The sequence below is a fragment of the Schistocerca gregaria genome, chromosome 3 (assembly GCF_023897955.1).
Source record: "Schistocerca gregaria isolate iqSchGreg1 chromosome 3, iqSchGreg1.2, whole genome shotgun sequence".
Taxonomy (NCBI): domain Eukaryota; kingdom Metazoa; phylum Arthropoda; class Insecta; order Orthoptera; family Acrididae; genus Schistocerca; species Schistocerca gregaria.
Window position 1 is genome coordinate 571,803,686 of NC_064922.1, and position 13,393 is coordinate 571,817,078.

At 40.9% G+C, this 13,393-nt stretch overlaps 1 protein-coding gene across 1 annotated transcript; it reads right to left on the bottom strand.

Moving 5' to 3' along the window:
- Positions 1–5,591: 5,591 nt before the first annotated feature.
- Positions 5,592–7,570, bottom strand: LOC126355469 (uncharacterized). The gene is made up of 4 exons (XM_050005787.1): positions 7,335–7,570; positions 6,999–7,127; positions 6,584–6,936; positions 5,592–5,752 (listed from the first exon to the last, which is right to left on the bottom strand). Exons 1-4 carry the CDS (start codon positions 7,568–7,570, stop codon positions 5,592–5,594), a joined length of 879 nt encoding a protein of 292 aa, XP_049861744.1.
- Between the last annotated feature and the right edge of the window lie 5,823 nt (positions 7,571–13,393).

Sequence of the window (13,393 nt, forward strand, 5' to 3'; positions counted from 1 at the left end):
TAGACCTCATCTTCATTGGCATTGGAAGGGTAATACTCTCAGCTTCTTAAACAGTGGATTGCACCTTTCCTTGTACTGTTCAGACAGTATTGATCTGAGTACTTTGTTTTGGGGTTTAAACAACTTCAATGATTCTGCACTTTGGTCCCAAAAATTCATTCCAGAACTCAGTATCAACAAAAGAGAGCATAATACATTGATGTCAGGGTTCAAATATTTCTTACATTTCCTGTTTATTTGATCATAAAAGATACTTCACAGAACTTGGTACTGGTTATCTCAATGTGACATTTTCATGTGAGTGAGCTAGTGGTGGAAACTAATAGGAATTTGGTTTCACTGACAAACATATTTATCATTCAAGTGATATAGTGGGGACCAGAGGAGAAAGAAAGTTGTGTCATAAATAAGACATGTGGTGTCATAAAAAAAGGAAGGTTCTATTGGTAGATAATTTCAAGGGCAGGTAAGTTTGCAAGTGGCAAGAACAGTAATGGACTTCAGATTGATTCTTATGGAATTCCATGTTTTGTGGCTTATATAAATGAAGGTGAGTCTAGTATTTGCATTTCCTGAAGGCTTGATCTCGTTTATTCGAACATATTATTCATGAACAACTTTTTTTTCATTTTGTCTTTTTCAGTGAAATGGAATGATTAACCAGATCAATGTCGTAAGTGAGATCAAGTTGGTAGCTTCTTGTCAAGAAGATGTACAGTAAAAATCAAGGAATTCCTGCAGTGCATCAACTGTAGCTTTCTTTTCCTGGAAGCCAAACTGAGTGTGGGCAAAATTTCCCTGTTCCACAGAAATATATATAGTCTGATGGCCGTGGTGAATTCAAATATTTTTCTAAATTCTGAGAGTATGCCAGTTTACCTGTAGTTGTTATTATCTCATTTATTTCTCTTTTTGTGTATTGGTAGGCTTTCTAAAGTTTTGAGTTTATTCGGAAATGGGCCATTCAGGAATAAGGAATTTATAATGTGGGTTAGTGGCTTACTAACAAACTTATTGCAGTTGTGGGAAGGGATTATTGTTGAGACAATTTCTGAGATTTTTAATTCTTTAGGTGATTAGTAGTTGAATTTGTCAGCAATTTCATTTTTATTGGAAACTAATCCCTCTTTTTTTTAGGTTAATGTTATGTGATAATTGTTAGTTTCTACTAGTATTTGTGCATGCTTTTTCACTGTACTAACCACAGTCCTAGGAATTTATTTATACACACATCAAAAAAAAGTTTTGTATCATCCTGGTTCCCAGAAATCCTGAAGATATACGTTGACTGTGAATATCATATTGCACACACAGTACCTTTGACTGTCCAGAGATATTGCTAAACCTGCCAAAAAATGTAAACAACCATGCATGAGCAGCCCCTATTAGATGGAGGTAGTCCGACAGCCGATCAGTTCCAATCATTCCACCAGGAAGGAGGTACACGGTTCATGTTGCCTGTAGTTCAACCATGCCTAGATGGTCAATATCATAGTCAGATTTTGTCCACATTGTACATTGTGCCAGGATGGTGCTCTCAACAGGGGAAGTGTCCAGTCATCTCAGACTGAACCAAAGCGATGTAGTTCGGACATGGAGGAGATACAGAGAGACAGGAACTGTCAATGACATGCCTCACTCAGGCTGTCCCAGGCCTACTACTGCATTAGATGACCACTACCTACTGATTATAGCTCAGAGGAACACTGACAGCAACATCACCATATTGGATAATGCTTTTCGTGCAGCCACAGGAAGTCATGTTATGACTCAAACTGTGCACAAAAGGCTGCCTAATTCGCAACTGCACTCCTGACGTCCATGGCAAGGTCCATCTTTGCAATCAATACACCATGAAGTTTGGTACAGATGAGCCCAACAACATGCCAAATGGATCACTCAGGATTGACATCACGTTCTCTTCACTGATGAATCTTGCATGTGCATTCAACCAGACAATCGTCGGAGACATGTTTTGAGACAACCCTTTCAGGCTGAAGGCCTTAGACACACTGTCCAGTGAGTGCAGCAAGGTGAAGGTTCCCTGCTGTTTTGGGGTGGCATTATATGGGGCTTATGTATGCCACTGGTGGTCATGGAAGGTGCCGTAACAGCTGTATGATACATGAATGCCATCCTCCGACCAATAGTGCAACCATATTGACAGCATATTGGCAAGAGATTTGTCTTCATAGACACCAGTTTGCATCCCCATTGGGCACATCTTGTGAATGACTTCCTTCAGGATAATGACATCACTCGACTAGAGTGGCCAGCATGTTCTCCAGACATGAACTCTATCAAACATGCCTGGGATAGATTGAAAAGGGCTGTTTATGGATTATGTGACCCACTGACCACTCTAAGGTGTCTACACTGAATCAGCGTTAAAGAATGAGACAATCTGGACCAATAGTACCTTGATGAACTTGTGGGTAGTATGCCATGACGAATACAGGCATGCATAAATGCAGGAGGATGTGCTACTCCGTATTAAAGGTACCTGTGTGTACAGTAACCTGGACCGCCACCTCTGAAGGTCTCACTGTATGGTGGTACAACATGCAATGTGTGATTTTCATCATCAATAAAAAGGGCAGAAATGATGTTTACGTTGACCTCTATTCCAGTTTTCTGTACAGGTTCCAGAAGTCTCGGAACCGAGGTGATGCAAAACTTTTTTTGATGTGTGTATGTAGAGATTCCTAAATTCACTGTTGCCAGCTTTGGTTCTGCTGGGGGTAAAAAGTTCTCTCTTTCTCTTAGCTGAGGTAATAATATCTTTGCTGATACATTTGGAGGATTTCCTGCTAGTATACGTACTTCTTGTTTCAAAAGGAAAATGGCAGTTAAAGTAAAAGCAAGAAGTTTTTAAGAAAGTTTCATATTTGTTCTCTACAGTTTGGAGCTGGTGAATAGTCTATGAATTTTCTCTCTGTATATGGATCAGAAATGTATGCACATTGGTTTCACTGAATTATCTGCTTTATGTTAGAATTTTTGTTTTGGGGTGTTCTCAATGGCAAATTGAGCTACCTAGTGTAGTGCATTGTGGTTGGAGAATCCTAAGTTTATAGAAGATATAGTTGCACTTCACATCACTGGGTACTTTATCAAGACAACTTAATATAAACTATGATTTGTCAGCCTGGTTGGAGGTGTAACATACAGATCAAGATTGTAGCAGCCCATAAAAATTTTAAAGCTTTCAAGTTCATCATAAACTAAGAGAGTATTTATAGTAAGAGCATATAGTTTCTTTTGGAAAGTAAAATCTTTTAGGTTCTTAGGTCATGTCATGATCATCTTCAATTTCTGGGCTCTTCTTCAGGATCTTCTGGTGATCACTATTAGTGCCACTTATGCAAAATCCATTGTAGCAGATATTAGTAGTCTTGAGAAAACTCTGTACACTGAACATGGTGAGCATCTAAATTACCATGGGAAGAGATTTCTGTGTCAAGAGATAAACAAATGAAATGTGTTAATGCACCTGTCTCATTTTAAAAGACAGTCTTTGTGTGTATACCTATGTACCTTGTTTGTTAGGGAAAGGAAGGGTAGAAACAACATTAAAAGGAAACTGCAGCAGACTAATTCATTCAGATAATGGTGTTGCTTTAGATCACCCAGTGAAAATAAATGAACATGCAAGACCCTGTGAAATCAAAATATCTTTTTGTATCAATGACGTTATTCTCCTTATTCATATAAATGAACTATATCTTAGAGGGAAAATCAATGAACTGCAATATTGTATTGATAATTACCTGCAGTATTTTGTGTATCAATGAACACTGGGTGAAAGACTCTTAAATAGTCTTTAGCTTTCCTCTTGGATACTTTCTAGTTACTGGTTACTGTAGGAAAAACATTTCACTTGCTGAGGTCTCAAACTGCATTAAAAGCAAACTCAGTTTGTAGTACTCAGTCATAAACTTCAACAGAATATGCCTTGAAGGCTTAATTGAAGTACCTGATTATAGTAACATACACAAGAAACTAATTGTCTTGGTTTAACACACTCCAAATAAAGCAATCCGAATCAGCTAAGTTCCTGTGTGTGTACATAGATTGCAAACTAAAATGGGTCAACCATACCCTAGATCTAGAGAAAAAGGCTACATTCTGCAACATTTATCTTACGTTTAATTGCATCAGCCACACATAAGAATGCCATAAGAGCTGCTTATTTAGGATATTTCCATGTAATTTTTGTCTTACAGAATTGTCTTTTGGGGCAAAAATGTTTTTATCACTCAGAAGACAATACATCATAAGTGGTGTGCAACCAAGGCACCCACGCAGGAATCTGTTTACAAAACTACAGGTATTTTCAGTGATATCTTAGTACATATACTCCCTTGTATTTTTCATTAGTAACAACCACTCTCTCTTCAAAACCAATAGTGAGTATAATGGTCAAAATACAAGGTCAAAAGAGAACTTTCATAGCAACCAGTCAAACTATACTCTTGTACAGAAACGAGTAAATTATACAGGCATCAAAATTTACAATGCTCTACCCAGTGTCATCAAAAGTCTTGGTCCTGAAACACCAAAGTTCAAGACCAAACAAGGACTACCTAATACAAAAGTCATTCTCTTCCATTAGTGAATTTGTAGTGCATAGGACCAAGTTTTTATTACACAACTGAGTTAGCCATTCAGTGTAAGCATAAATGTAAACTATTTGTTGCTGTAGAGTTATCTTGTTGTTCAAATACCGATGAATGCATTTTTTTATTTATTTCTTCTATTGTTCCATGTTACTACGAGTCTTGTCATGAGTTTACCATAATATATGCTACTGTATTGTTAACCTTGTAAAAATACTGTCTCATTCCATATCCTTACAGCTCAATTGCTATAAGGATCAATGGAACTTGCAATAAAATAAATAAACGAATTGTGGGCTGGATCTGGCGGCCTGCAGATTGCCAGTTGCCTACCTGTAGTATATCAAGTGTACTTGATGGAAAGAAAGATTGAACAATTCTTTTAAAACAGCCCCCACCAAGAGCTTTGTAAACATGAATACATGAACAAAGTACTGACAACAAAACAACAGAATTGCCCAAAACTTTTTGAAAAAATATAGGAGAGACAACTGACCTTCCAAAACTGAAATATGTGTGATATGTATAGACTGCCTGGTGGCTGAGTATTATTGTAAACACAATTGCATAAAACAGACATTTGTAAATGATATAAAAATGGTTAGTTAATTATGTAATGCTAGAACTATGAGAGAACATGAAAGAGAAGTCGGAGCCCAGAACTGCAATGAGGCAACAACCAGACAGACGGACCATGAGCATCAAAACCAGTCTACAACCGAGCATCACGTAATTTATGCAGTTTGGCTGACATACTCATGGTTACATCACATCTCCTGGACATCAGCACACTGCTGATGCTTTGATCTTACCCAGAAACACTGCTGTTACCATGAATTGGCTAGGGGGAGGAAGGGGGGACGGGAGGGGGGGAAGTAGTATTTAACCATGACCATACCAACTGTTGATTGTTTAGTCACCTGATCAGTATGTGATGCCCAATATGTGTCAATCTGAGCAGTTGCTATAACTCTACTGCCACTGGGTCATGAATGAAGGACTATGACTGTCTGCCCCACCTGAGCATCCAACACTGCGCCAGCTGTCCACCTCTATGCACCCGTGCGAACACTGCAGCCTGCCTATAAGGCACTGATGGCTTGTCTTGCTAAACACCACAGCCTTATGAAGGCCTGTGCAGCATCTTTACCACTGTCATCGAGTCAGCACACCAGGATGACTCTCCATTGAGTAAGGAGATTGCCTCTCTGTGCCACTGACCATGACTGTGCCTGCCACTCCATGTAGAATATTATGTGAAGAACGAAATACATTTGAATGACTGTAACTAGCTGGACTGAATAACTAAAGACTTATTCATGTTCATGGGGCAATAAAAATGAATAATTGAATAATAATGTGTATATGTCCACTGCTGATCTGTGTACTACGTCCCCACACATCTCCCCTGTCTTCAAAACCATCTGCAGACCTTACCATGCACATAGGAAGAGTAGGATTCATCCTGACACTTTCAATTTATTTTATTCACAGCTACATTAGAACCCCTCTAATCTGTCACCTTCAGGATTGGGACCATGCTTGGAGTGAAAAAAAGGTCGGATTATGCGAAAAATCTAATATTTATTGGAGAAAATACAAAACACATTTAGCAGAAAAAATTAAACAATTGAAGAACTAAAAGGCGTCTACAGTAAGATGAAAAGATGTTTTTTTACACAGTGTTAAACAATATATTAACTAAAAAATGTCTGCACACACTATAATATGTATTGGTTTTAAAAGGAAAAATGACAAACAAATTACAGTACTGTAATCTACTGAATAATGTATAAACAATATGTACTGTAAACTAAAAAAATGTCTTTGGCACTGTATATAAAAAGAATTTTTTTACAAAGAAATAAACTACTGTATGTATAAACTAAGAAATGATTATACTGTATGCATTGTTTTTACAGTAAAAATAGAAACAAATAACCTGGAGAAAAAGTCAGTGATACATTTTTGTTTAGCAGATGTTATTCTAGATTTAACTCCAATGTCCCTCCATTTTTTTATCCACAAAATGTCCATTGGAGTTGAATTTGGATAGTGCTTGATGTATTGAAGGGCGATGTCAAAAGCGTTTTTTGCATGGTTGTGTGAAATCCGGGTGGGGCGTTCGTCTTCGCCATCCGAGTCCTCATTCATAGTTTCCTGGCTAACAGCAGCAACAATTTGGTCATCATTGAGCTCTTCAAAAGTGTCACAGTCTTTGTCACATTCGTGGATCCACTCTTCAACTTCATTGGCAGTAATGTTCGGCTCCAGAGTTTGTAGATCTTTAATGATTTCAGTGCATCGTTGGTTTGCTCTTCGTTGGTAAGCTCATTTTCAGTCATAACTTGTGGCCAAAGCTTACACCACAATATCTACAGTGTGTCAGGTTTCAGTGCAGCCGATGCTGCTGCGATTGTATAGATAACATCTTTGATGTTCAGGGATTTCATTGCCTCAAATAAGTTATGATCTGCAGATTTTCCCAAGATTGAGCTGATATACTTTCTGCAATAATACCTTTTTAACCATTCAATAAAGCCCTGATCCATTGTTTGGATGAGTGAGGTCACTTTAGGAGGCAGAAAGAGAGCTTTTATGTCCCCTTTCACCAAATCTTCCTCAGTTGGATGTGATGGTATGTTATCCAATAGCAGTAGAGCACAAAGGGGCAGATTTTTTTGCTTCAAGTCTTTTTTGACTATTGGCACAAACTTACTAAAAAACGAAGATTTAAAAAGGTTGCAGTCCATCCAAGCAGATTTTTGATTGTGGTAATAAACCGGCAAGAAAGATAAGTTTATATTTTTGAATGCCCTTGGCTTCTTAGATTTGACAGTAACAAACAAGGGGAGCTTGTGGGTACCATCTGCGTTGCTACAAGGAATGACTGTTATTCTCTCTTTTGTAAGTTTTGTTCCTACCACAGATTCATTTGAAGCTGCGAGCATTTTTGCTTGCAATATTTTAGAGTTGAGCCCTGTCTCGTCGATGTTGGCAGGCTATCAATTCATTTTCTTCTACAATTTCTTGAAACTTAGAACAAAACTCATTATCAGCTGTGGCATCAGCAGATAGTTTTTCACTGGAAATAGAAACAAATTGGACACCATGATGAGTTTTCCAGCGATCAATCCTTCCTCCACTGGCAGCAAAATTGCTTTTGGCTTCCAGTTTTTTGTGCAAAACTATCACTTTTTCTTTGAAAATGGGCCCGGATATTGGAGATACTTTCCTTCTTTCTTGACAAAATCACATCCACAATGTGATATTGAGCAGTTCACGTTTAGGCAGTTTTAATGTGCTGCTACAGTTTGGCCCAATTGTGACATTCTTATTCACCTTCTATAACTAATTAAATATTACTAGATACAAATACATACAGTGTTGATTTTTTTCACAAAAACTGTTTAATATAAAATGTTATTTGCATTTGGCATACAGTGCCTCACCGCATATTCACATCATTTACCGGTGATTCTAACAGCTGATCCTCTCAGGGGCTAAGCATTTGTTTGCTGAGTACAGGCTTGGTGACCACAAGGTTACCGAGTTGGGAACTTGAAAGCACAACTAGTCCCCTGTAACCATAAGCTCTATGCATGCTTCAGCAACTACCATGCGCTGCAGTGGTGGAACACTGTATGCAGTAGGGAACTGGGATCTTGGCTTGACCACCTGGACTGTAAGAGCGGAAGCAATACTGCTGCATGCTGATGAGAGGCATGGCTGTTGAGGTGGAATGGCCATTATTGGACAACTTCTAGGGATCCTGTTGCACCTCAGTTGTATAAGGGTTACTCAGGCATGGAGGGCTTCTCTGAGTGGACCCTTAATTTCTCTAGCTGCTCATAGGACAAAGATGGAACCCTCAAAATATTCTTCTACTCCTCCCAGCATGATAGTTGTACTGCCTGGGAGTGCTCACACCCAGCACTCCAAGTGAATGAGAGACTAGCCCTCCTGATGATCGAAATCATCCACGTTGTGCTATAGTAACAGGGCACAAGGAGTGTCCTCCTTCTATATTCATAAAGGCTTGGAAGGACTTGCTGAAAGCCTAAAGTCTAAAGGGGCTGTGAAATGGTTCCCTACTGGTTCAGACTAACAGGACAAAGCAGGTGGAACTATTTAGGAAGTCAGAAAAATTGGGTGAATACAACATAACTTTGAATTGCATAACTCCCATAACTCCAGCAAGAATGTGGTCACATGCCATGGCATTTTTGACATAGACACTGCCGAACTTAAATGAGAATGGGTGTCACAAGACAATGTCCAGTATACAATTATCCACCACCAGCAACTGTACTTGCATGTGTACATGCAAAGGCAAAGCAAGTAAGGATTAAGCAATCCAAGCAACTGCCACAGAAAAGACCAGTGACAGTTCTGCACTGAGCATCAAGAAGGCACACAAAAAGCAGAGCGGCTCTCAGCACCTCCTTTCCTCCTCATCCTTGAAGGGAGAGGGTGCAGGGTAAGGACCACAACTTTCAGGTCAAAAGCTGTCTCAACTACCATCAGATGCCATTGTGGCATGTCTGACTGCTGAGGAGCATATCTGAATGTGTCCAGGACTCATGTGGAGGAACTGAAACTCCTAGCACAGGCACACCCCTTTTGCCTGTGTTTACAAGAAATATTTTAAATCTACTGATTCCAAGTGCCGCAGAGCTATAGGCTATACTGAAAGAATGACCTATGTCATCTACTCTTCCCTGGCTTCTGGCTTGCAAGCAGTTGCATCTGAAATTCACATCTGTCGGAGGATCACTGTTTGCTCTCTGTGTTTACTTCCACAAGATGCAATAGGCTCTGAGAGTCTTACAGATGTTATAGAGCAACTTCCCTGACCATTTCTCTTCCAGGTAGACATAAATGCCCATAATGTCTTGTGAGGCTCAACCTCTAATTGCCCTCAGGATCAGGTTTCAGAGAGCCTCATAACATCTCACAAGCTGTGCATCCTCAACAAAGGTAATCACACTCATTTCTGTACTATTAGTATGCCGTTCTCAGCCTTTGACCTCTCTTTCTGCTCTCCAACCTTCTCAGACTCTATTCAGTGGGAGGTCATTGGCAACCTTCATTCCAGCAACCGCTTCCCACTTCACATTCACCTACTGGATGGATCTTTACCTGAAGAGAAGCCACCAAAATAGATTATCAACAGGGCTAACTGGATGCCGTTCAGCCAGCTGGCTGTGGGTGGACATCACATGAGTGATCCATTATGTCACTGACTTATCCATCCCGGAGTACCAATCAGCAATCCAAGACAGATGTGTAACTTGTTCGGTTCAATACATTGATCCATGTGATGTCTCTTTATGATGATCTTTAAACTCACTTGATGTCTTGCTTGTTGTGTATTGTTACGTTTTGTGATGATAAAGTGAATAAAGTATGTCATTACAATAAAGTGGTGTTAAATACACTCCTGGAAATTGAAATAAGAACACCGTGAATTCATTGTCCCAGGAAGGGGAAACTTTAGTGACACATTCCTGGGGTCAGATGATCACACTGACAGAACCACAGGCACATAGACACAGGCAACAGAGCATGCACAATGTCGGCACTAGTACAGTGTATATCCAGTGCTGGACGTGCAGACCGCGTGAGACGACGCTTCATCCAGTCCCAAACATGCTCAATGGGGGACAGATCCGGAGATCTTGCTGGCCAGAGTAGTTGACTTACACCTTCTAGAGCACATTGGGTGGCACGGGATACATGCGGACGACCACTGGCGACAACATCGATGTACTGTGGAGACCTCATGCCCCACGTGTTGAGCAATTCGGCGGTACGTCCACCCGGCCTCCCGCATGCCCACTATACGCCCTCGCTCAAAGTCCGTCAACTGCACATACGGTTCACGTCCACGCTGTCGCGGCATGCTACCAGTGTTAAAGACTGCGATGGAGCTCCGTATGCCACAGCAAACTGGCTGACATTTATGGCGGTGGTGCAAAAATGCTGCGCAGCTATCGCCATTCAACGGCCAACACCGCGGTTCATGGTGTGTCTGCTGTGCCGTGCGTGTGATCATTGCTTGTACAGCCCTCTCGCAGTGTCCGGAGCAAGTATGGTGGGTCTGACATACCGGTGTCAATGTGTTCTTTTTTCCATTTCCAGGAGTGTATTATTATTTCACCATAATATCAATATTCGTTACCCTGGTGACCCTGACATGACATGAACATGCAACCTTCTCCACATTCAACCATGCCCTTTCTCTGGTGTCACTCAACCGATTATTTGTGATACATCGACTAATGCATCCTCTCCTCTTTGACAGGCCATTTTCTCTTCACTTCATGGTGAAGCTAATCAGAGTGACTAGTAACTGAATGTTTCAGCTGACCACACATCAAGAAAGACTGTCGTGAGTGGGCTGGAGCCTGCATATCTTGCCAACGTGCCAAAGTTGGTCGACATGCATATTCCCCTCTGGGTCACTTTGGAATACTGAAGGATCACTTCAGACCCATTTATACAGAAGCTGTTGGCCCCATACCCCCTTCTAATTGCCACTGTTACATTTTGTTAGTCATTAACTGCATGACACGGTGGGTAGAGGCAGTTCCTTTGAACAATATGTCAGCTGATAATGTGGCTCGAGTGTTCATGACCTGCTGCCTCTCCTGTTTCAGCTACCCTGCATCCTTCACCACAGATCAGGGCAGGTAATTCAGATCTCTACTCTTCAAACAATTGTATGTCCTATGCGGTGCCAAGTGTTTCCATACAACAGTCTACCAACCCCAAAGCAACAGGTTAGTGGAGGGCTGGCACCACACACTAAAGGCAGCATTAATGTGCCACTCTGACTGTTGGTTGGATGCACTTCTGTGAGTACTGCTAGGCATTTGCACAGCACATAAAGACGATTTAAATGCCTCTGTGGCAGAGATCCTTTATGGCGAACACGAGGTACTTCAAGCAGAATTTGTTGAGGACACTACTAGTGTTCATGAAGAGAGGCTACCCTCCTTAGTCAAGCAAGTTCACTCTCATATATTGCGTACACACATACCACAACCACAAGTATCTATCCACCAGTCCTTTTACACAAGGAACTTGCAGACTGTGACTTTATTATGTTGCAAGAGGGCACCGTTCATCCGGCTCTTACTCCACCCTGTTCAGGTTCTCACTTGGTTCCTGATCATGCTGCAAACACTATGATCATCCTGCTAAATGTCATACCACAAACAGTCCCTTTACATAGAGTTAAACTTGCATGGGTCCTCACTGAACATGCTCCAACTGTCACCCAACAAGTGAACCAGTTTCCAGTGAGTGTTCAGCAGGCACTTCCCTCCCACCCTCCTTTACATCTTGTTAAGCCAGTGTTAGTGATCATGTCTCCCCCAGTGACAGTTATGTGTTTGACAATCTCCCTGTATCCTTCTTCTCACCACTAACACCGTGCTCAACTATGACCACATTTATTGCTGATGTCTCGGCATTTCCATTGGATGACATTTCAGTGCAACACCATAATGACTGTTTGTTTGTTTTTTGTACACTGTCTCATGTATGTAAATCTAAGGATGTTACCCTCACGATTGTGCAAGCTTTTTGCTTACCCAAAGATTTTGTCAATGGCTTTTTTTGAGCTTTTATCAACAAGGATGGCATACTGTCAATTTTCATTCTATGTGAACATCCACAGTCCCTCCTTTCCCCTCCTATTTAGATCCCACTCTCCTGTGCCAGTCATCCCCTACACCAACCAACATGGGTGAAAGACTGTGTTGTGTCTTTCCTAATCACCTCCCCATTACCTTTCCCTTCTCCTCTTGCTCCTGCACCATGTTCTGCACTCCCATGGGGATGGGATGGCCCTGTCTTGGTTTGATACAGCAATCCATGTTATCTCTCTTTATGATGATCTCTCAGCTCACTAGATGTCCAGCTTTTTTCTGTCTTGTCACATTTTGTGATCACAGAGTGAATAAAATATATTATTACCATAAAGTGGTGTTAACTGTTATTATTTTGCCACAACATCATTACTCTCCCAACAGCAATTAACCTCTCAGCTTTTTTAGATGCTGGCCAAGGCTCGACACATCATTAGGAAGAGCAAAAAAAGGCTATGGCAAGAGTTCCTGTACTCCATCAGCTGTGCCATTTGTTTTACAAAAGTATGGGAGGCCTTCCGGAGGATTCCTGGTATGCACAGTCATTTACCAATAGCAACAGTGTTGAAACAGGGGTGTCTCCAAATGACACCCAGATACATCGCTTAGATGCTGGCAGAGAAACATGCAAAAACTACTGCCCATTCCAGCCAGAATCTGACATTTCATTGATATCATATGACTGTAGAATGGGGAAAGTTAAGACTTTGGGTCCAACGGTTCTGAGGCCTACAACTCTCCTTTCTCCATGTGGGGGCTGGAGTCTGCACTGTCTGAAACTCGGAACACTACACCCAGCCATGATCCAATCTGGTATTGTGTGCTTTGGCATTTGCCCATGGCATCAAAGGGAATCCTTCTTGAATGTTTGAAACTTATATATTGGACAGGCAACTTCTCTAGCTTATGGAGGGAGGCAATACTGATACTTCTCCTAAAACCAGGAAAGGAACACACTTCTTGCAGTAGCTACAGGAGTATCGACTTAATGAGCTAATCGTTGTCTGGTCTGGCTGTTAGAGACCACACAACTCTGTAGACTCTCTCAATGTTGAGTCTGGAGATTTTGAACTACTGTTGACAACCTAACCTGCTAGAAGGAGCTATTTCTACATG

Coding starts and splice junctions, on each gene's coding strand:
- LOC126355469 (XM_050005787.1), bottom strand. CDS start 7,570: ATGCTCGCAGCTTCAAATGAATCTGTGGTAGGAACAAAACTTACAAAA. Junction 6,937..6,998: donor GCACTGAAACCTGACACACT/GTAGATATTGTG, acceptor TTACCAACGAAG/AGCAAACCAACGATGCACTG. Junction 5,753..6,583: donor AACATCTGCTAAACAAAAAT/GTATCACTGACT, acceptor GATGCTGCACAG/GCCTTCATAAGGCTGTGGTG.